The following is a 22,556-nucleotide window of genomic DNA, read 5'->3' as shown; positions in this document are numbered from 1 at the left end:
CACAGAGGGAAACCCTTGAGCAGATTCTCTGACAGCGATTTTCTCCACCCTCGCACACACACAAATAGAATTTATATTTTCCTCTTACGAATCCTTTCACAAGGGGGTACTGATGTCGAGTTCCTTTCCTCCAAGGTCTCTTTCTTCCTCTTCATCATCTTCATTGTCTACACCATGTTGCCCGTGGGCATGAAAGATGCGGTGGCTGCTGGCTTGGTCTCCTCCCTCTCCCACATCATAGTCCTGAGTGTCTACCTCTCGCTGGGGTACGGCTCGCAGTCCGAGCTGGCCCTGCAGGTAAGTCATACCCACCCACTCTTCCCTTAGCATTGCTTTTGTCACATTCTTACTAGCTTCTACTGTTCTGCTTGCTTTTTAGGCTCCCTCCAGACTAGTGGGGTTTTTTTGCAGGTGTATTTTGCTACATGCCACTGGTGCAATAAGAGTGCACGAGTGGTGGATTTATACTGGAGCATCCATACACCCTTCCTTTTTATGAGTTCTGTTACGCTCCCCAACTTTTATTGCACTATTGCCATCTGGAGGGACACTCTTGCAATACAGCACAGCAAAAGTGGGACAAGAAAAATAACCCAGAACATCTGAAATATAAAAAAAGTTACAGGATTTCAGCAGGAAATTCCAGGGCACACACTGATGGGAAATGAAGCAGTGTGCCTGACCTGAACTGTGTGTAGGCACAAACAGTGTTGAAAGTGGGCTTGCACATGATAGTATCATGAGCGCAAATTATCATGAATGCACTATAAAAAAGAAGTCTGGCAGGGCCCTTAATCCCCACGTTCTTTCGTTTCCCATGGCTTTTTTGTGACACAAGCTTTTATCACATTTCACCAACTTCTGGAGAGCCACAGGTTCCCTGTTCCTGCCCTACTTTATCTGAGCCTTAGAGCCACCCTCATATAATCCCTACTCCATGCTGCCCATGTTCACATATGCCTGTCCACTTTACCATCCTTCCTGTCCTCCTCCCGCCAGTTTGCCTACCTGCCAGGTCATCCCTCTGTCCTCCTCCTATGAATCCCTACATTTTGCCATTCCTCTTCTCCATCCATCCATCCATCCATCCATCCATCCATCCATCCATCCATCCATCCATCCATCCATCCATCCATCCATCCATCCATCCATCCATCCATCCATCCATCCATCCATCCATCCATCCATCCATCCATCCATCCATCCTGTTATCATCCCTACCATGCAGGGTTGAGGGAGCTTTTTTTCAGCCACATTCCCTTCTAGGCAACCTTACCTGCCAGTGGTGGATGGTGCCAAAAGCAAAAGTGGGTGGAGCAATGAAGGAAAGTGTTACCTTTGTACAGGAGACTAGTTGACATACACACTCACACACCCTTCTCTAGCCTCCACCTAGGTAAGCAAGAGGCATTATCAGAGTTCAAGGACACATTCTAGGAAGGCAAAATCACTCAAGGAGGTTGCAAAGCAGGGCCAGTAGGATATGGCCGTGGAAAGTCCTGGGGGCCAGATAGAGAGACGTCTAGGGCCACATTCAGCCCCTGGCACTCACATCCCCCATCTCTGCATGAATGAATTGGTGGAGTTTCATCGAAACTCCCTTAATTTGATGCCAGTGATTGCCACCTCAAGTGACTGCCTTCTGTTCCTCGATTTTCTCTTACTTGCCCTGCACAGTACCCTCATCTCATAAATCTGACGTTATCTCTTTGCATGTGCTTCCAGCTGCTGGCCAATCTAGTCATCTTTGTCTGTGGGAATTTGGTGGGCGCCTATCACAAGCACCTGATGGAGGTGGCCTTGGGGGAGACCTTCCACGAGACCTTCAACCTCATCCAATCCCGAGTCAAGCTGGAGTCTGAGAAACGGCACCAGGTGAGCACGGGAGAAGGTATGAGGAGTGGTCGGACACATGGATGGCCTTATAGACCCCTTCCAACTCTACATGCTCTGCACACAGAAGGTCCTGGGTTCTACTCCTGGCATCTCCAGGTAGGGCTGGAAAAAGACTCCTGGCTGAAACCTTGGAGAGCAGCTGCCTGTCAATGAAACCTAGACTGTTTCAAGCTTTTGTCCTCCAGATGTTTTGGACTACACCTCCCATCATCCCTGGCCATCAGCCATGCTGGCTGGTACTGATGGGATTGTAGTCCGCAACATCTGGAGGACACCAGGCTAAGGAACACTGGTGTAGATAATACTGAGCTAGGTGGACCAATGGTCTGACTTGGTAGGGCAGCTCCCTACAGTCCTGTCAGATGGAGATTAGACCCTTCTGTCCTGCATCCATTCTATCTGGCCTTTAATTTACACACAGAGAATGTCAGATCTGCCTGGACGTTACGTCCTCCCTGAGTTTGAAACCTTCCTGGAGGTTGCAACCTTCCTGTGGATAAAGGTCCATTGATAAAGATTGGACATTCTTCTACTCATCCACAGAGAAACTCATTCTCCAATCAGTTTGCAGACACAAAGAAATATTCCAATAAACTCATGACGTGGGAAACTCTCAGATTCTGATACTAGTTAATTGTAGTGTGAAAAGAGCTCAGCAATAAACCAATGAATGCTGAAGTTAGCATGATGTTAGTTTAGTCCAGTTTAAGTAGGATTCTGCAAGCTAACTCATTTGTTGCTTATTTTCCCCAACTTCTTCCTATGTTGATCGTCCCAGGAGCACCTTCTCCTTTCCATCCTTCCAGCCTACATTGCCTTAGAGATGAAGGCCGAGATCATCGAGCGACTACGGGATGGAGGCCAGACCCAGCACCGTCACGAGAGTGCCAATAACTTCCATAACCTCTACGTCAAGCGCCACCAGAATGTTAGGTAGTCCTTTTTAACATCATCTATCATCTACAAGATGGCCTGACCTGGCTTATTGTGGCTGGGGACAGGGAAGGGAGAATAATGCAGGGAGGAGGCAAGACTTCCAGTATGCCCCATGATTCCACCCAACATCTTTCTTTCTCTCTGTCTCAACTCCTCCCCCCTTATAGCATCCTATATGCTGATATTGTTGGGTTCACACTCTTGGCCAGTGAATGCTCCCCAAAGGAGCTAGTCCTCATGCTCAACGAACTTGATCAGATCGCTAAGGTGAGTAAGAGACCTCTTAATCTCCAAAAATACCTTTCCCCATACCTTAAATCTGTTCCTTTACTTAGATCAGAGCTGGGAAATCTGTGGCTCTCCTGGCGTTGTAGACTGCAGTCCCCATCATGCCTGATCGTTGTCCACCTTGGTTGAATCTGATGGGAGCTGGAATCCACCAACACCTGGAGGCCCACAGGTTCTCCACCTCTGTCTTAGATATGTAACCTAACTGGCTCTGCCCTTTAGGGTTCCCAAACTGTGGTCCATGAGCTTCATTCAGGTCCTCTGCATTGAGTCAGTGAAGATCAGTGAGAGCAGAAGCTGTGAACAGCATTCATAGTTATTTTTAATCGTGTTTTATTTATTCTATTGCATTTTATTATTTATGATTGAACCTTATGATGCATTCTATGGAATTCAAACTGTAATACAACAAAATACAATTTCAGCAATATAAGCAATATTTCAGCAATACAAACACAATTAAAAATCATCCAGTGTCTAGCATTGCACATTGCAATTTCTGCAACAGGCAAAAAAATAATAAGCGGTCAAGTGGCCTGTGGGGTGGAGTGACAGTTTGGGAGCCACTGCTTTAGGGCCTGATCTCTTCAGCACAGCTGTAGCACAGGGGGGTGGGGCTATTGGGGCCTAGCCTCTGTCGGGGTATGCCAGGGCCCCTGTTCTGAATCAAAATTGATGTTTGGCTATTGTGACTGTAATGGTAGACCTCTGTGATGGCTTTGCTGAATTGTTAGTGTTGCTGAAAGACAGCTTAGAAATGAATTAAACTGTAAAATACATCAGCTTTATGTTTATATTTAGGCTTTTGCCATTTCACACTGAAGTGTAATACCCCTTTCCTGGTTAGGGACTGCTCTGTGGTGCTTGCAGTATGTATGGTCTCAAATCTTGGGAGCTCCTAATTTTTTTGGAATGCTCAGTGATAAAACACATGCTTTGCAAACAAAAGGTCCTAGGGTGCAGAGAGTAGTTAGCAGACCCCCTATGCCCCTCACAGACCTACAGTTCTCAGAGTGGTTTAACAATAAATTCCTCTTCTGGGAATTTTAGATGTATGAAGGGAGTAAGGAATCTCAGCACCCTCAACAAATGACAGTCCCCAGGACTCTTTGGGGGAAGCCATAACTGTTAAATGTGTTATAATACTGCTCTAAGTGTTTGATGCCAACGTGGCCCCAGAAATATCCTACCCTCTGTGCTGAAAAGGTCCCAATCTGTGAGGCCATAAATCAGTGGTTCATAATTATGTGTCTGTTGCCCAAGAAATCGAGATGCTGTCTCAGGTAACAAAACTTGCACCCATTCCATGTTCCCTCCTAGGATAACGAGTGCATGAGGATCAAGATCTTGGGTGACTGCTACTACTGCGTCTCTGGGCTGCCCGTGTCATTGCCCAACCATGCCCGGAACTGCGTCAAGATGGGCCTTGACATGTGCCAGGCTATCAGGTGAGTGGATGTGGCCAAGTGCTATGGAAGTGAGGGGGAGAAAATTTAGTTTCCTCCTGTGGGAAGCAGATCTTCAGCCATGAACGGGGTCTGAGCAGCAGTTACATTGGGGTGCTCTGGTTTGGCATGTGCGTCACTCAGCTCTGTCTTTGAGAAATGTCTTTAAATCATAATGTCAAAGAAACTTTAAAATTATTTGTTGAATTTATTGAATTTATATCCCATCCTTCCTCCTAAAGGAGCCCAAGGCAGCAAACATAACAACAAGAACAACTGAACAACAAGAAAAGGAAAAGCATTCTAATAACAGTTAAAAACATTCTAAAGCAGAGTTATGGTTAAAAACACTCTAGACCTTCAGGTCTCCAGGAACAGTCCTCTTCAGCCATCAAATGCCTGGGTAAACAGGAATTAAAAGCACATTGATAAGCTGTACTGGCTTCCAGTTCATTTCCAGGGGTAATTCAAAAGGCTGATTAGCTTTCTTGCCCTAAATGTTCAGGGCCCAGGATATTTCAAGGACTGTATCCTCCCATATGAAACTGCCGATCCTTAAGCTCTGGATCAGCCTTCCTCAATCTTGTGCCCACCTCAGATCTTGCTGAATTCCAGCTCCCATCAGCCCCAGCCACCACAGGCAATAGACAGTGATGATGAAATATGTAGTCCAGCAACATCTTTAATCACACCCCAACTTTTTACAATGTTTCTGGCTTGTTCTTTTAGTTTAAAATGTGTGCAGTTTGGAAATGTGTCCCTGTTCACTTTTTAAAAACCATTTTCATTTATTTTCTTACTGATTTGGATTAGACATTTTAATCAAACTATGCTCTACTTGCCTCCACAAATAGGAAGCTGCGTGATGCCACTGGGGTGGACATCAATATGAGAGTCGGAGTCCATTCAGGGAACGTCCTGTGTGGGGTGATTGGGCTCCAGAAGTGGCAGTACGATGTCTGGTCTGACGACGTGACATTAGCCAATTACATGGAAGCAGGAGGCATACCAGGGTGAGAGAAACAAGATGGTGAGCAGGGATGCTCCCACTTTGGTAAAGGAGGGGCTTTGGTTCTTGCGTATGTCATTGAGCACTGGTCCCTAGTGGCCTGGGGAGGAATTACAACAACAATGAATAACTCAACACATTTCTGACTGTCCTGCTATATGTGGGTTAGGGCAGAGTGGAGGCAGGTAGAACTCAAGCAGACCCTCATGGATTGTGTTGGTTCTAGGGGAGGGGGTAGGCCCTAGAAGAGCCCTGTAGGTCTTGGATAGAGAGCCAGGTTCAAACTGGAAGATTCAAGTTCAAAGTCAATGGGGGATCTGGTGTAGGCTGGGGGGTGAGGCTTAGCAGATTGGGGCAGAGCCTGGATGGAATTAGTGGGTGGAGGTGGAGCTTAGTAGATTGTGGCTGGTTAGGGGTGGAGCCTGGGAGAATCTGATTTTTCTTTTCAGACCCCAATATTAATTCCTTGTCAGAACAGTGTTTTACTGCTCAGACTAGGCCGATACTGGCTGGTTGACCACTTTACTGCTATTTTTAAATTTTAATCGTAGACATACCAATAAAATTTGCTATTGGATCTCCACCTTCTTTATCAGCTACAACTACATTTATCTAAAAACATCCCAACAAGATGTCCAGGTGCTCCCTTGAAAAATGTACGCTGGGTAATTTTTCAGAGGTTGACTGAAATAAAGGATGTAGGCACTGCTGCTGTCTGCAGGCAGGAAAGAGAGGGGTTATATGAATGTCTGTGCATGACTGGAAAATGGTTACTGTATGGCAGAGCTTGGAAAAGTTACTTTTTTGAACTACAACTCCCATCAGCCCCAGCCAGCATGGCCACTGGATTGGGTTGATGGGAGTTGTAGTTCAAAAAAGTAACTTTTCCAAGTTCTGCTGTATGGTGAACAAATGACCTGTGACCTCTGTTTGTTCTCTTGTCTACGTTGACAGGACTTCAGTTGCTATCTGCCACTGGCCAACTCTAAGAGCAGCTGTAGGATGGCCTTTAGTGATGCATGTAGGGAAATGTCCTATGTGGGAAAACTAGAGAGCAAATTGGCAAGGGAACTGATAGTAGCGTGTGGAAGAAGCCTACAGCCATTTCTTTTGCCTCATCTGCACTATATCTTTAAAGCAGTATCATGCCACTTTAAACCATCATGGCTTTTCCCAAAGAATCCTGGGAACTGTAGTTTGATAAGGGTGCTGAGAGTTGTTAGGAGTCCCCCCATCCCCCTCACAAAGCTACAATTCCCAAAATGTTTTAACAGTCAATCCCTCTTCCCAGAGAACTCTGGGAATTGTAGCTCTGTGATGGGAACGGGTCTCTTCTCAGCACCTTTAACAAATTACAGTCCCAGGATTTTTTTTGGGGGGGGAAGCCATGACTGTTTAAAGTGGTATGATGCTGCTTTAAATATATAGTGTGAATGGGGCCTCTGCGTCTTGTGGGGACTTCCATCTTCTGTAGCCTTCTACATAACAATCTCTTTTCCCTTTCAGGAGGGTTCATATCACGGAGGCTACCCTGTCACACCTGGATGGTGTATATGATGTGGAGGAAGTTTGTTACTGGCCCGGGAACTGTCTAGACTCTTACCTGAGGGAGAACAGGATCAAAACCTTTTTGGTCGTTGACCCCAAGGTGAGGAGCTCTCAACAGTCGTGGCTATGAGACCCCTCTGGTCTCACCCCATGTGAAAGTTAAAATTTGGTTAACTTTTATATACCACTTCATATTTCAGTAGAAATCTCTCAAGTGGTTTACATATCCCAACAACAACAACAACAACAACAACAACAACAACACAAATCAATATAAAATATAATATTGACTCCATATTCAAAGCAAATGTGGCTAGTGTGATTTAGAGCAGGGGTGGGAAACCTCAGGCCCAGGAGCTTAGTGCACCCCCCAGGCAGGGCTGGTGCCAGAGGGCAGCCAGGTTGGGACCTGGCTTGGGGCCCAAGGGGCCCCTGAAGAGCCCCTCAGGGTGGGTGGGTAGTGCTCCCTTCCACGACCTGTGGCAGCATCAGCTCCTGGCCCTGCCATGGATTGCAGAGAGGGAGCTCCCAGGCACCCCCCTACTACCACGCAGGCCCATGATGCCTGCCTGCATGCCCCACCTACCTTTCCCTTGAAGTAAATGCTGGCTGCATTGCAGGCGCATGCTTGCCATCAACCAAGATGGTGGCCGAGGCTTCCCTAAGGAACTGATGCCTCTGCTGCCATCTTGGTTGATGGCAAGCACGCGTGGCCAGCATTCATTTCAAGGGAAAGGTAGGTGGGGCATGCGGGTGGGTACCTGAGTCTGGGGCAGGCTGATGCCCGAGGGCCCCAGCATGCCTGGTGCCGGCCCTGCTCCCAAGCCTCTTTGTCTGGCCCTTGGGACTCTCTCCAGGCCATATTCCTTCACACCCCAAGTGTTCTGTCTTGGCTGGGATTTATTCTTGAAGTCTGCTGATTATGCCTCATGCTTGCCTGGAGGGAGAATCGTGGTGGAATAGTGACTGTGTGTAGAAACTAGCCTACTGTACAAAGGTAAAACTTTATATTTCTTCCTCTGGCCACTATTACCTCTGATCCTGCCTGCCACTGGCATGGGACCTCCCAAAGGTTGCTCAGAAAGAAATGTGGCCCTTGGGCTGAAGAAGATTACCTAAAACTAGTTTAGAGTCACTTATTTTTTATTGTTATTTATTTATTATACCTTCATATCCCACCTTTCTTACAAGGGTTCAAGGTGGCATACATAGTTCTCCTCCCTCTTCATTTATCCTCACAACAACCCTGTGAGGTAGGTTAGGCTGAGAGACTGTGACTGGCCCAAGGTTACCCAGTGAGCGTCATGGCTGAGTGGGGATTTGAACCCTAGTCTCTCAGGTCATAGTCCTACACTCTGACCACTAAACCACACTGGCTCTCTCAAACAGGGGGTAGGCCCACCACCACCTCAGGTGGTGCAGCTTATTGCCCCTGAATGTGATTGTTGCTTTGCAGAATCAGTGCAGTCCTGGATATGATGCTGGCTGGTTGGGGTGTGTCACTCATGTGACCTCTTTCCACTTCCGGTTCTCTATTGTCCTTAGGCTGAAGAAGAAAGCTCCAGTGACACTCTCTCATCTGTGCCAGGTGAGGGCTACAAGATGAGGGCCTCGGCCAGGATGACTCGCTACCTGGAGTCCTGGGGGGCAGCCAAACCCTTTGCCAACCTCAAGCACCTCGACAACCTACCAGCAGAACCAGCAGGATTTGTCCGGAGTAACTACTCAGTACGTCCAGCAGGTGGCGCTCATATCACAACCACCCAACCCACTTCCTCTTCTCCCTGGGACTTGGGGCTGCCAGATGTATGAGAATTAGGGCCAGGGTAAAATGCTGTGCAATAGCTCGGGGTGGAGCGTATGCTCTGCATGCAGAAGTTCTAGGTTCAATCCCTGGCATCTACAGGTAGGGCTGGGAATGTCCTCTGCCTAAAACCCTAGAGAGCCGCTGCCAGTCAGTATAGACAATATTGAGTTCGATAGTCTGACTTGATATAAGGCAACTTCCTACATTCCTTTGTATGCCTCCAACTAAAAGCAGTATCTTTAGCAGTGTCTGTAGCACTTATATATGCAGTACAGGCACGGGGAGGGATAGGAGTGGAAAAAAGGCTAAGAGTTGAGTAGAGGAAGGGAGGGGAATCCTACATGAAGCTATGGGGTGGAACGGATGTGCTTGGGGTTGCTGCTGTCTGAGAGAAAGAGGAGGAATGCAATAATTGGATTTTTTCCCACCCACCCCCACTTCACCCTCCCGGTAAAAGAAATCTGAGCAAAATCCAAGAATTTTGAAGCTATGAAATGAGGATTCCTAACTGTTTCTCTGGCAACACTGTCTTCCAGACAGTTGCCATTTCCAGGTGGGATTCAATCAGCAAATCTAGGCTGTGATCTGGAGGCCTTGACCAACCAACCTGCATCTCCACCCCCACCTTCACCCCCAAATTGACCTTTTTGCAAGAAGAAAAGTGAAGGAAAATGCACTGGAAAATATGAGGCAGCATCTGCTTGATGCAACAGTCCTCTAATTTCCCTGCAAACCAATCAGAATGAATGCTCAGTAAATAGCCAGTGCCGTCTAAACTCCGTGCAAACAAACCAGGATGAACAGTCAATGAACAGATGATCTAGAACGATCCCGACTCTCAATTGTGTTGTATCTCGATTCAGTTGAACAGCATCAGCAGTTCTCTTTCCTTTCAGGAGATCTCTCTGGGGTCCGTGAACCAGCAGAAGACCATGGAACGGTAACGAGGGGGTCTTTTATTTAGGGGGAGTGAGGACGAATGGCAGATGACCAAACGGATTACTGAGAAAAGAGTGTATACGTGTGGGGTGAAAAAGAGTGTGCAAAGTTTGCTTTGTGCTGGAGATCAGGCCTTGTGGCTTGGAGCCAGCATCTTGCAGTTTACCATCTTGGGTGCAGTGATGCTCCTTGGTCTTACAGATCTGTGGGGCTAGAGTTCCACAACTAGAAATGGTTGTGCATCCATGTAAGTCTGTGGTTCCAACAGCGGCAGAGCTACCCAGGTTGGGACAGAAATCCAATGGCATCGGTCACAATTCCAGAGGCTTCTGGGGTCTGCTAGGTCTCTCAGGATGTGTGTTGCAAGGCCTAGAACAGAGCGAGCTGCTCTGGGGCCACCTAGAGCAGTCCTCTTGGCACAACTTGAAGGCCTCAGAATCCAGAATGCATTTCACAAGGGGAAATGGTGGAAAGTCTGCCCAAAGTGGGTGAGCATCCTGAATTGCCTTGTCCTACATCTGATATTGAGAGCCAGTATGGCATAGTGGTTAGTGTGTTGGACTACAGCCTGGGAGACCAGGGTTTGAATCCCCACACAGCCATGAAGCTCACTGGGTGACCTTGGGACAGGCACTGCCTCTCAGCCTCAGAGGAAGGCAATGGTAAATCCCCTCTGAATACCGCTTACCATGAAAACCCCATTCATAGGGTCGGCATAAGTTGTGATCGACTTGAAGGCAGTACATTTCATTTCACATCTGATATCATAGATGACATCAGCTGTGAGACAGGGAAAGGCACATCTTCCTGCCAAAAGTAGGGGTTTTCAGGCGCTGCCGATTGATTGGGGGTGCCTGCAATCCCCTGTGCCTTCGCCTACTGACAAAGTGTTTCTGCTGTTGCAAAGAAACATGCTTCACCTGATGTAATGATGACATCAGGTGATTGACAGGTGGGCAGCTCTGCCCACCTGTCAAAACAGCACTGGTAGGGGTGGGAGACGTGAGGATCCAGCCTGTTGGCTGGAAAATGTTCTCCACCTCCTGCCTTAGACCCAGAGTGTTGGGAGTTCAGTTGCTTATTCAGCTGCGCCCTCTCCTGGCCACTTTGGTTTATTGAGCTTTATGGCACATTATATATAGTGTGTGTTTGATTTCTTCCTGAACCCTTATTTCTCTTCCTGGCCTTCTCCCCTCCTCTCCCCTCTTCTCCCCACTCTATTACAGCGGCCGTGCCCCCAAGAGCCCAGATGAAGACCTGGAAGGCGTGGACGAGAAGTTTTTTCAACTGATTGAACAGCTTAACTCGCAGAAGTGTGTTCTAGGGTCAAGGCAGTACAGGAAGCCTGGGGGGTTGGGGGAAGGAAAGTAGAGGCACAAGAAAAAGTGGGAAGAACGGCACAATAAAGTGACCAGATGCAGCCAAAGACAGGGCTCTTGTTGCTTGAAACGACTGTGCAAAAGTGGGCACTTTGGTGGGTGCAGCATGTCATGTGACTGGATTGCAGGTGCTGGAGAAGCTGCACCTGCCAAAATTCTCTCCCCTACACAACTGTTACAGGAGCCCCATTTTCTCTTGCAACAATTTGCATGTAAAGAGACAGAAGAAGAGAGAGGAAGATGAGGAAGAGAGCATGCCCCTCCAGCACTTTGCAGACAAAAGTAGCGCTAGCAACCAATTCTCTTACCAATGGCTATTTCTAATATTCCCTCTACCCATCCACTATTGCATGTGATATCAAAGGCTCTTCTCCACCTTCTGCAAGGTGACCGCACTATGTGACTCATCTTTCACCAGTTTGAAACCCAGAAGGATGTTGGTTGTTGAGGTTTATGATATGCTAGACACCCCCCCATGGTCCTCCAATAATTGATTTAATACCAGTTCAGAATGTAACATTAGTGCAGGGGTAGGGAACCTTAGGTCCAGGGATGAAATATGGCCCTCCAGGCCTCTTTGCCTGGCTTTTGGAACTCTCCCCAGACCACTCCCCTCACTGGCCTTTCTCTGTTGCTTGTTCAGTGAACTGCATTGCAAAATTCAAATAAGTGTGAATGTCAAAGGGTGGCTGTGTTTCAGTTCTCTCATTGTCTCAGGAAGTGCAAATTTGATAGGTTTGGCTTTAAATGGGAACTGAATCAAATTTCTCACCCAGCCCGACTTTGAATAGAGGACTATCCTTTGTAAAGTGGGGCACACAGAGATCCTATATGGAAGAGAGGATGGAGGAGAAAATCGACAGGAGAGGAAAATACAACGAAGTGTGGAGAGGGTGGATCTGTTAGGCAGCCTTTGCCAACTGGGTGCCCTCCAGGTCTTTTGGACTACAACTCCCATCAGCCCCAGCCAAAACAGGTTGGCTTTGAGCTAATGGGAGTTGTAGTCCAAAAGAACTGGAGAGCACTGGCGGGGTGAGGGCTGCTGTACGGCAACAGTGTGTGCCTCTGTTTGGCTTGTAGTTTGCAAGGGAACCATGGGCCGATTGGACCTCCATTTCAAGGGGAGGGAGATGGCTGGAAGCTGGTGGAAAAGTCACCTTGGGTGAAATCTCTTTCTGTTCTCTTTCCCCTTGTAGGCAATGGAAGAAGTCAAAAGATTTGAATCGCATCACCTTGTACTTCAAGGAGCAATCCCTCGAGAAGGAGGTAATCCGTAAAGGGCTTGGGCGTTTTTTGGTTTTGCTTTGTTTCCAGTACTCCAGTCTGAAGCCAGGGCCGGATGTACCATTAGGCAGAGCGAGGTGACAACTTTGGGCAGCCAATGCTGGGAGGCAGGAGGAGCAGCCCCCTTCCCCCAGCCTGGCTATTCACCAATAAGGTTTGGAATTTGCTCCCATAGGATGCAGTGATTACTACCAGTTTGGATGGCATTAAAAGAGACAAATTCACGGAGGATAAGGCTGTCGATGGCTGCTAGACACAACGGCTATATCCTGCCTTTTCATCCTAAACTAAGGACCGCAGCTCAGTGGTAGAGCACCTGCCTTGCATGCAGAAGGTTCCAGGTGCAATTCCCAGCACCTCCAGGTAGGGCTGGGAATCTCTCCTACCTGGAACCCCGGAGACCACATTGAGCTAGAGGGACTAGTGGCCTGACTTGAAATAAAGCAGCTTCCTAGATTCCTAATGGGACCTTTGAGGAACCCAACCGTCATGAAAACAAACATATCAACAAGACGATATCAAACAAATAAGCCACCCCCAAACCAAGATAAAACAAAACAGGAATGAAATATTGAGAGAGGAGCATTCCACAAATTCAAAACCAAACATGAGTGCAGTGATAGGCCAATCTCTCCTCTCACTTTTAGGACCAAACTGCATGCAATGTAAGTTATGTAGCTGTGCCTTTTAAGTGCAGGTGCATCAGGGATGTGGTCATCTGGGCTCTCAAAGGGGTCTTAGACCCCTTACTTTTTTTAGGAGCAGAGTCTTAGCAGGGTCTCTATGTCTCCAGCATCCTACGAGCCAATCATTATTATTATTATTATCTTTATTTATACCCCGCCCTTTTTCCAAACTGGAACTCAAGGCGGCTTCCAGATAAAAATAAGTACATATCATTAAGAACCTATAAAAATATAAAGCATATAAACATATAAAATCAGCATTAAAACAGGATTAAACTATTAAGATGTTAAAACCAAATACTCTTAAAATACTGCAACCCAGTTTAGGAGCATACAGGTAAAACAATAACATACAGCATCCTCTTCAGTCACTACCCTTAAAACCTTCAGTTCCAAAGGCCTGCCGGAAGAAAAAAGTCTTTAGCTGTCGGCGGAAAGACTGCACAGAGGAGGCCATTCTTGCCTCCCTAGGGAGGGAGTTCCAGAGCCTAGGGGTAGCCACCGAAAAGGCCCTATCTCGTGTCCCCACCAGTTGCACTTGTGAAGGTGTTGGGATCGTGAGAAGGGTCTCTCCTGAAGATCTCAGGGCCCGGGCAGGTTCATATAGGGTGATACGGTCTGACAAATAGCCTGGACCTAAGCCATATAGGGCTTTATAGGTCATAACCAGCACTTTGAATTGTGTCCGGAAACAGACTGGCAGCCAGTGGAGCTGTTGCAGCAGGGGAGTTGTATGGTCCCTGTAACCAGCCCCAGTTAACATTCTGGCTGCAGCTCGTTGTACCAGCTGAAGTTTCCGAACAGTCTTCAAAGGCAGCCCCATGTAGAGCGCGTTACAGTAGTCTAAGAGGGATGTAAATAAGGCATGTGTCACCATAGCCAGATCAGACAGCTCCAGGAATGGGCGCAGTTGGCGCACTAGTCTTAATTGTGCAACTGTGCAATCAGCATGAAAAGGGAGTGTCTTGGCCACTCAGAAGAGTCTACTAACATGCTTTCTTGTCCTTTGATTGCAGCCAATCAAAGTAGAAGGAGGGAAGTCGGCCACGGAGAAGACTTTCCTCAGTTGCTAACACACTCCCCTTTCATGCTTATTGCTCCCAGGGATTTCTGTTGTTGTAGGAGAAGGCATTTACAAGGACCTCATTCTCAACCTAGCAGCAAAAAAGAGGATAGGAGGGGAGCGTGGCTGTGACTATCATGAAGGGACCCTGCACTTCTGAATTTGCCACTACACTATGCAGGTGTATTTTAAGTAAACTCTCACTTCAGGATGCCCGATCTGGATTCTTTTCATGTGTGGACACAGAAAACATGCATTAGACATTTCGGGTTATTAAAGCTGTGGAGACTGGTACGTTAGGGCACATGGGACACTGCCCACTCACCACAGTATGCCCTCAGCTGGCCCCCACCTGCCTGCCTTCTTTCTTACAAGCGATCTGGGGGGGGGGTGTCCCTTGCTGTCAGCCTCCTCCCATTGAGTCTCAGTATTGTCCCTGGAGAACTGAGCAGGGAGGAAGATGGGTACAAAACTAGAATTGGTTTTGACTCTGCCTGTCAATGCCTGTCATTGGCTCTGGTTCCACCTACTGTTGGGCTGCTATTGTTGCGATGATGACGGTGATGATTTATATCTCGCCCTTCCTCCCAAAGAGAGCCCAGGGCTCCAAACAGACGATAAAGCACTAAAAACATCTTAAAAATATCTTTAAAAAACGAAAACATCTTATCCCAGCCAGCATTTGTGTTGGAATTATTTTTAAGATGTTTTAGAGATGTTTTTAAAGATTTTAAAAAATGTTTCTAATATGTGTTGTTTTCAAGATGTTTTAGAGATGTTTTTAAGTACTACTATTCTTGGTTGAGATTTTACTGTTTTAATGTATTTGTATGCTTTTTATGTACGTCGCTCAGAGTGACTGGATAACCAGCGAGATGGGTGACAAATAAATCTAATAAATAAATAAATAAATAAATAAATAAATAAATAAATGTTTTACTGCTTGTTTGCCACCCTGAGCTCCTTCTGGGAGGAAGGCTGGGATATAAATTTAATAAATAAAATAATATAAAAGCATCTTTAAAAACAATTCCAATAAAGATTCAGGCTGATAAAGGTCTCTACTTAAAAGGCTTGTTGAAAGAGGAAGGTGTGCAACAGGCACCAAAAAGATGACGCCTGTCTAATATTTAAGGGGAGGGAATTCCAAAGGGTAGCTGCCACAACATTAAAGATCCACTTCTTATGTTGTGTGGAATGGACCTCCTGATGATATTGTATCTATAGGAGGCTCTCACCTGCAGAGCATAGTAACCAACTATGTATATAAGGGGTGAGATTATCTTTCAGGTACCCTGGTCCCAAGTTGCATTGGGCTTTATACACCAGAACCAGCACCTTGAATATAACCTGGTAGCTAATTGGCAGCCAGTGCAATTATCTCAGCAGCGGGGTGACATGTTGGCGATACCCTGCCCCAGTGAGCTGTCACGCCATCACATTTTGCATGAGATGCAACTTCCAGACCAATGTCAAGGGCAGCCCCACATAGAGCGCATTACAGTAATCCAGCCTGGAGGTTACCAGTGCCCTACCAGTCCCAATGAGCACCAGCTGTCAGTGGATGGAAGCAGAATAAGGCAGGGATGTTGTACAGAGAAGATGCACCCTGTACCTTGTTTGTGGTTGCTAACCATGGGTTCTTCTCTGTTTCTTCTCTGCTTTCTCCAGTATCGGCTCTCTGCACTCCCGTCTTTTAATTATTACACGGCCTGCACCTTCTTGGTTTTCCTTTCCAACTTTGTCATCCAGATCCTCGTGGTTTACAAGTAAGCAGGAAGAGGGTGAGGATGGGAGGGGGCTTATTAACTCCAGCAGGAGTGGGGCCCAATATGGGAGACGATTTCACCGTTTGCTCCTTCTGCATGCCTGGCCGGAATCACTCCCACCCCATGTGCATGCCATTAGCAGTGGGAGGAAAATAACGTGCAGGCTTTCAGGTTCAGCAGAATTCTTCTTCAGCTTGAATGATAACTAAACATAAAACAAAGCAAAGTAAACCACCAAATATTCTCCAAAACAGTGCGCATGGGGGATGGGGAAAAGATGTTTCATCTGGGCACAACGAACTGTCTCATCTGTAGCTCATAACAGTCTTAATTTCGAAAGGAAGAGGTGTTTTGCAGATGGACAGCACAATCCTAACCATGTTTACATGGATGTTCAGTGTCACAGAGATCAATGGAGCTTACTTCCTAGTAAATACTATACTTTTAAGAGTGCAACTCTATTGAGGTTAAATCAGCATTGGGAAACTGTCTCTTCAGATGTTTGACTACAACTCCCATCATCCCTGACCATTGACCATGCTGGCTGGGAAATGATGGGAGTTGGCCCTCTAGATGCTGTTGGACTCCAAGTGGATTCGTATCCCTGGTTTAGACTATCTGGGGCAAAAAGATATCAGGTCGCTGCATCCATCAAAGGCTGCTTCCCTTTGACAACATAGAAGCCAGCAGGTTTTTTTTTAATTATTTAAACTGTCTTGGCAGTTATTGGAACAAAGAATGAGTTTCTAGCCCTTGTGGATGCACGGATAAGTTTGGAAATGGGTGGACAATGCCTGGTGAGATCTAATATGCATAGGATGTTGAGCATGTTAAGAGATGAAACATTTGTTTTGGTGCTTGTGTGCAATGGGATCAAACTGCAAAAAGGGGGATCTCTACCTAACATCAGGAAGAACTTCCTGACAGTTTGAGCTGTTCAGTGGTATGGCAGACTGTATTGGAAGGTAGCAAACTCTTCTTTGTTAGAGATTTTTAAGCAGAGGCTGTGTGGCCCTATGAGGGACACTGCAGCATAGATGTGTGTAACCTGAGGCCTTCTAGATGTTGTTGGACTCCAACTCCCATCATCCTTGACCATTGGCCATGCTGGCTTGCAGCCTGATAGGAGTTGGGGTCCAACAGCATCTGGAGGGCAACAAGTTTCCCATCCTTGCTGTAGCAGAACATTTCCTGTATCTGAAAGGGGTTGTGCCGGATGACCTTTTAGGAGTCCTCCTAATGCCTAGCTCCTTTCCGAGATCACCAGAAGCAGAATACAAAAAATGCAAATGCATACAAATTTGCTGCCTCACCTACTCTTTCTATCCAGGACAGAAGCACTGGGGATATCCTATGGAATTTCCTTCTTCCTCTTTTTCCTCCTCCTCCTCACCTGTTTTGCAGGTCATTTAGCGGTAAGCCGTGTTCATGTTACTTCTGGATTTATTTGTTTATTTTTCTGTTGAGCAACCTTCAGGGGCATCTCTTAGGAGCATATAGGAGGCTGTACAATGGAGTCAGAAAGATCCTCCGTGGCGCAGAGTGGTAAGCGGCGGTAACGCAGCCGAAGCTCTGCTCATGGCCGGAGTTCGATTCCAACGGAAGGAGGAAGTCGAATCTCCGGTAAAAGGGGTCGAGGTCCACTCAGCCTTCCATCCATCCGTGGTCGGTAAAATGAGTACCCGGCATATGCTGGGGGGTAAAGAAAGTCCGGGGAAGGAACTGGCAATCCCACCCCATATATACGGTCTGCCTAGTAAACGTCGCAAGACGTCACCCTAAGAGTCGGAAACGACTTGCACTACAAGTGCAGGGACACCTTTACCTTTACCTTACAATGGAGTCAGGCCATTGGTCCATTCGTGCCGGCTATGACCTTGTCAACGAAGACAGGCAAGCAGCTCTCCAGGGTTTCAACCTGGCAACTTTTCCAGCCTACCTGGAGATGCCGGGAATGATATCTGCAAAAAACAAAGCCCTTCTGTATGCAAAGCAGATGCTCTATTCCTGAGCAACAGCCCTTCCCCATTTCCCTTTTCTCAGGCTGTGACCACAATGTGACAAAATGTTGCGGTGGGGCAGTTTGGGGTCACAAGCAACGCTGGAGCCCCAACAGACAGGAGCTATTTATATGGCTCAAGCTTGCAGCCGCAGGCTCCATGCTAAGCAAAGGCTCTGTTGAGGGGAAGCCACATTGCTCGGCCTCAGCGGGGTTCTGAGGTCGGAAGTGGCCGCTGTCCAAACCAGCAGAGCCGAAGAGATTTTCGGAGAAAAAGTATGGGAGAAGGATTCCTATGCTTAATCTCCACACTGTGCTCCAGGTCACCTTCCTCCAGGGGCAGGGGACCTTTTTCTAGCCATGCACACACTGGCACACCTTTCGCTGTCCTCCGTCTGGGCAAGCAAGAGGCATTATCGTAGGATGCATTCCAGCCATGCAAAAGCAAACAAGAAGGGCGCAAAGCAGGGCCAGTGAGCGGTGTGGCACGAGGAGAGCTTTGAGGGCCAGAGAGAGATGCCTGGAGGGCCACATTTGACCTCCAGCCCCAAGGTTCCCCAACCCTGCCGGCTTTATATAGCATAGCCAGCCGGTGTGGGGTATGGCAGTCTTCCTCAACCCGGTGCCCTCTGAATGTTGTTGGACTACTACAACTCCCATCACTCCTGCCACGCTGGGATGGGCAATGTCTGGGAGGCCACAGGTTGGCAAAGGCTGCACTAGAGAGCTGGGTTCAGACAAGGGAAACAGAAGTCCAAAAATTCCCACTAAGCCACGAAGCGCACTCAGTCAGGGGAGACCTGGAGCCAGCCATCATTTAGTTAGAATTGCTTTTGATATGTTTTCTTTAATATTATGTTTCTAACCTTTTTTTAAAAGATGGTTTTTAAAGCTTTTTTTAAAAAAATGTTTTTAACATTGTTTTGTTTTAATGTATTTTAAGGTCTTTTTATGATGTTTTAAAGTGTTTTTAGCATTTCTGTTTGCCGCCCTGGACTCCTGCTGGGAGGAAGGGCAGGATATAAATCAAATAATAAATAAATTAAAAAAAATGTACTAGCCTAGCCTACTTTGCAGGGTCATTGTGAGGATAGAGGGAGTGGGAGGAGCCAAATATAGGCAATGCTCAGGGGCTTCTTGGAGGAAAGTGGGTCAGTGGTGGCGGAAGTAAAGATGTAATAATTTTAATGTCTTATTGTATTTATGTGTTTGTTTGTTTGTTTATATTTATTAGTCGCTTTTCTCCCAAAATGAAACTCAAAGCGACTTACAAAAAAGAAATAAAATATCTCAAAAACCTATACAGAATAAAGATAGCAGTACAAGAGCATACCAAGCAAAACTCAATGCAAGAGATAGAACAATACGATAAAAATCGCAACACACAATACAACTCAAATATTAAATCGGCACAACCCAAGGTGGATCCTGCTGACATCATATATAGTTGTGGGCTCATCAGGATGGGTGACTTGGTCAATTTTGATTCCCCTCAGCTTCTCATTTTTTCTAGTTCTCCATGTTTCCGCATCAGATTGTGTGTGTGTTTTTTTAAAAAAAGTTATCATGAAAATTCATAAGCATTTAAATTTAAATTTCTCCCAATTTTGGAATGCAGTTTTGCCAAATATATGAACTTTTGCAAAGGAATCTCCCCCAAAATAATGCATGTTGCATTTTTTTCACTAATATATTCATTTTTATGTACACTTTCCCCTAATAAATGCATTTTGGTACATGTTACTTGGCTGGAGAACTGCATTTACAAAATTCAGAAACGTATTCCATGTAAATCCCCTACAGCACCACCTAAGAAGGTGACCAACTGAAAGGGGTTGTGCTGGATGACCTTTTGGGAGTCCCTTCCAACTCTGAGCCTAATGCCTAGCTCCTTTCCAAGATCACCAGAAGCAGAATTTTAAAAAAATGTTTAAATGCACCTATTGTTTTCAAAAGTGAGAATGTGGTAGTTTCGCCTTTAAACGCAAACTGAATCAAATTTGTCCACCACCCCTACGTCCTAAGATGCAATAGAAATTCTTCTTTAAAAAATTGATTTTTAAATTGTGATTTCATTAAGAAGAAAAAAAGAGAGGAAAGCACCCTGTCAGCGCACATTAACAGGATATTTAAACACTGATACATCCATTTAGTTTACACACATAGATCAATGTATGCCGTCCACATGTCCAAATATCCAGTATCTGGATGAAGTTGGTGTTTATAGAAAGTACACTCAAATGTAGGGAGGGCATTTAGGTCATCAAACCATTGCATGATAGTTGCCGGGCATTTGCCCCAGGTTCGAAGTATAGGTCTCTTAACGACTGTTAGGGCATGTAAAGTCCATTCTAGAAACTCGTAAGAATCAAATTAAGAATTTATTGTTTGTGACGATGAGGGTGGAAAAATAAAGAAAACAGGAGTCTGCTTCAACTGCATGTTCTTGTCTCTTTCCTTACCCCCCTCCCTCTTTTGCATCAGAAGTGTTTCCTGAAAGGTCCAAAGGTCTTATACTGGGTCCCGTCCATTTCAACCAGCATCTGCACCCAGCCGTGGCTGCGAGTTTCTCTGGGCATCGTCACCATCCTTCTGGTCCTCACCATGGCTGTGCTGAATTTGGTATGTACACAGAGATAGGGAGCTGATAATCAAGGTCATATCTGCACCTCCAATTCAAAACACTGTTATACCATCTTAAGAGTTAGGGCTTCCCCCAAAGCAGCCTGCGAAGTGTGGTTTCCCAGAGCTCCCTGGGAAGAGGGCTTGATGGTTCAACCATCCTTGGTAATTATAGCTCTGTGAGAGGAGAATAGGGGTCTCCTAACAACTGTCAGCACCCTTCACAAACGACACTTTGGGGAAGCCATGACGGTTTAAAGTGGTATAAGAGTGCCTTAAATGTATGGTGCAGATGGTGCATAACTGATTGCAAACCACTGGAAAAATGTGGGGATTTTTTTTTAATTGATCTGTGCCTCACCTCATCCCTTCTAATGCACTATTTCTCCCTCTCCCTCTGGACATGGATTGTTAGTTCTTTATGCCGGAAACCTCATGCTTTTCAAAACCTCAGAATTCCACCACAGTGGGCCTGAACGACACACAAGAGTTTGCTCGCTTTAACTCTCTCTTCAGTGTGCCAGTAAGTATGTATCCCTCTGGGATTAACCCCACTGGGGTTTTCTTGGGTGCTGCTGAGGAACTGTAGCTTTACTTTTTAACACCCCTGTCCCCTTCTCCCTCCTGCCCTGCCTTCTTCTCCCTCCAGTATTACATTTACTGCTGCATCTTGGGGTTCCTCTCATGTTCCCTCTTCTTACACATGAACTTTGAGCTCAAGCTCATCATGTTGACCCTCTGCCTCGTCGTCTATAATGTGCTGTTCCTCCACACCCACTCGTGGCTCTCCGACTGCTACGTCTCCCGTCTCTACCCCAACCAGACAGCTCTCAGGTAACTAGTCCTCATGGAATCCACAGCAACCTCCCAATGTCAAGGCAGAAAACAAGTAGAGGCTGCCTACCAATCCCTCATGTTAAGTGGGAATTTCTGAGCGAGACTCATGGGCACCGCCCCTCTGGACTCAGTTCTCTCTCCTCTCCCCCAGATCAGACCTGTCCCCACAGTCAGAAATAAAAGTGTGTGTGCACGCACTTCACTTTTCCAAGGGATCTGGGTAAAAGTCAGCTCCAGTAGAATGAATCTGAGCCTTGAAAAGCACATAGCGCTGAAAGAGGAAATTGGGAAGAGTGTCATTCTTCAAACTTCCTCTTTTAGCTCTATGTACTTTTCAAGGGAGGAAAAGGTAACCACCCTCACCGCCTCATATCCAAGGGGGCAGTGAGTGACTAGATGTATGTGTATGTTCAGAGGCTTCACGGGCACCAGGGGAAGACCTCAAGAGTGTCACTGTGCCCATGGGTGCCATGTTGGCAACTCTTGGTGTAAACAGTACAGAAGTAGAATGTCCCACCTGAATCATCCCCTACAGCACCTCGTAAGGAAGGTGACCAGCTTTTGTTCCTGTGAAACTTGAGCTTCTTATCATAGCTTCCCATGGAGATATTTGATTCAAGGGAGAATCTTTGAGGATTATGGGGAATGGGTGACCCAAGAGTGATGCTCTCTTCTTATTCTTTTTAAATCCCCCATCTTTAGGCCTGGGGTGCTGAAGGACCCCAAGATGATGGGAGCATTCTCGTTCTTCGTCTTCTTCTTCACCCTCTTGGCTCTGGCCAGACAGGTAAATTGGTTTCCCATCCCAGCAGCAAAGCTACTTACAAAGCAGCCATGAAGACTGTGAGCATCCATTTCAAGAAAAGCTCATTTCTCTACTTTTCAAATGTTCTTTTTTCTGGAAACTCTCTGCATTCAGGGGCATCACTACCGGGGTGCAGAGGGTGCGGCCCGCACCCGGGTGTCACCATGAGGGGGGTGACACCCAGAGCCGCCCCACCCCACGCCGTTGCCCAGCAAGGCTGCTCCAATTCCTCCTCGGAGGCGGT

General features: G+C 46.6%; 1 protein-coding gene across 5 annotated transcripts in view; it reads left to right on the top strand.

The window, feature by feature from the left end:
* The window catches only part of ADCY4 (adenylate cyclase 4), a 79,051-nt gene that overhangs the window by 31,038 nt on the left and 25,457 nt on the right, over window positions 1-22,556 (top strand). For all 5 annotated transcript variants that reach the window (XM_061588668.1, XM_061588667.1, XM_061588669.1 and 2 more), the window contains exons 4-20: window positions 136-297; window positions 1,726-1,875; window positions 2,675-2,829; window positions 3,000-3,099; window positions 4,441-4,568; window positions 5,420-5,578; window positions 7,081-7,222; window positions 8,668-8,850; window positions 9,826-9,869; window positions 11,095-11,181; window positions 12,444-12,513; window positions 15,952-16,049; window positions 17,380-17,464; window positions 20,533-20,670; window positions 21,086-21,193; window positions 21,320-21,504; window positions 22,210-22,294. In XM_061588668.1, the coding sequence (XP_061444652.1) occupies window positions 136-297; window positions 1,726-1,875; window positions 2,675-2,829; window positions 3,000-3,099; window positions 4,441-4,568; window positions 5,420-5,578; window positions 7,081-7,222; window positions 8,668-8,850; window positions 9,826-9,869; window positions 11,095-11,181; window positions 12,444-12,513; window positions 15,952-16,049; window positions 17,380-17,464; window positions 20,533-20,670; window positions 21,086-21,193; window positions 21,320-21,504; window positions 22,210-22,294 (2,079 nt within the window). The remainder of the gene's footprint in view (window positions 1-135; window positions 298-1,725; window positions 1,876-2,674; window positions 2,830-2,999; window positions 3,100-4,440; window positions 4,569-5,419; window positions 5,579-7,080; window positions 7,223-8,667; window positions 8,851-9,825; window positions 9,870-11,094; window positions 11,182-12,443; window positions 12,514-15,951; window positions 16,050-17,379; window positions 17,465-20,532; window positions 20,671-21,085; window positions 21,194-21,319; window positions 21,505-22,209; window positions 22,295-22,556) is intronic.

This window comes from Rhineura floridana, chromosome 11 (assembly GCF_030035675.1).
Source record: "Rhineura floridana isolate rRhiFlo1 chromosome 11, rRhiFlo1.hap2, whole genome shotgun sequence".
NCBI lineage: Eukaryota > Metazoa > Chordata > Lepidosauria > Squamata > Rhineuridae > Rhineura > Rhineura floridana.
This window is presented reverse-complemented; position numbering and strand designations above follow the sequence as displayed.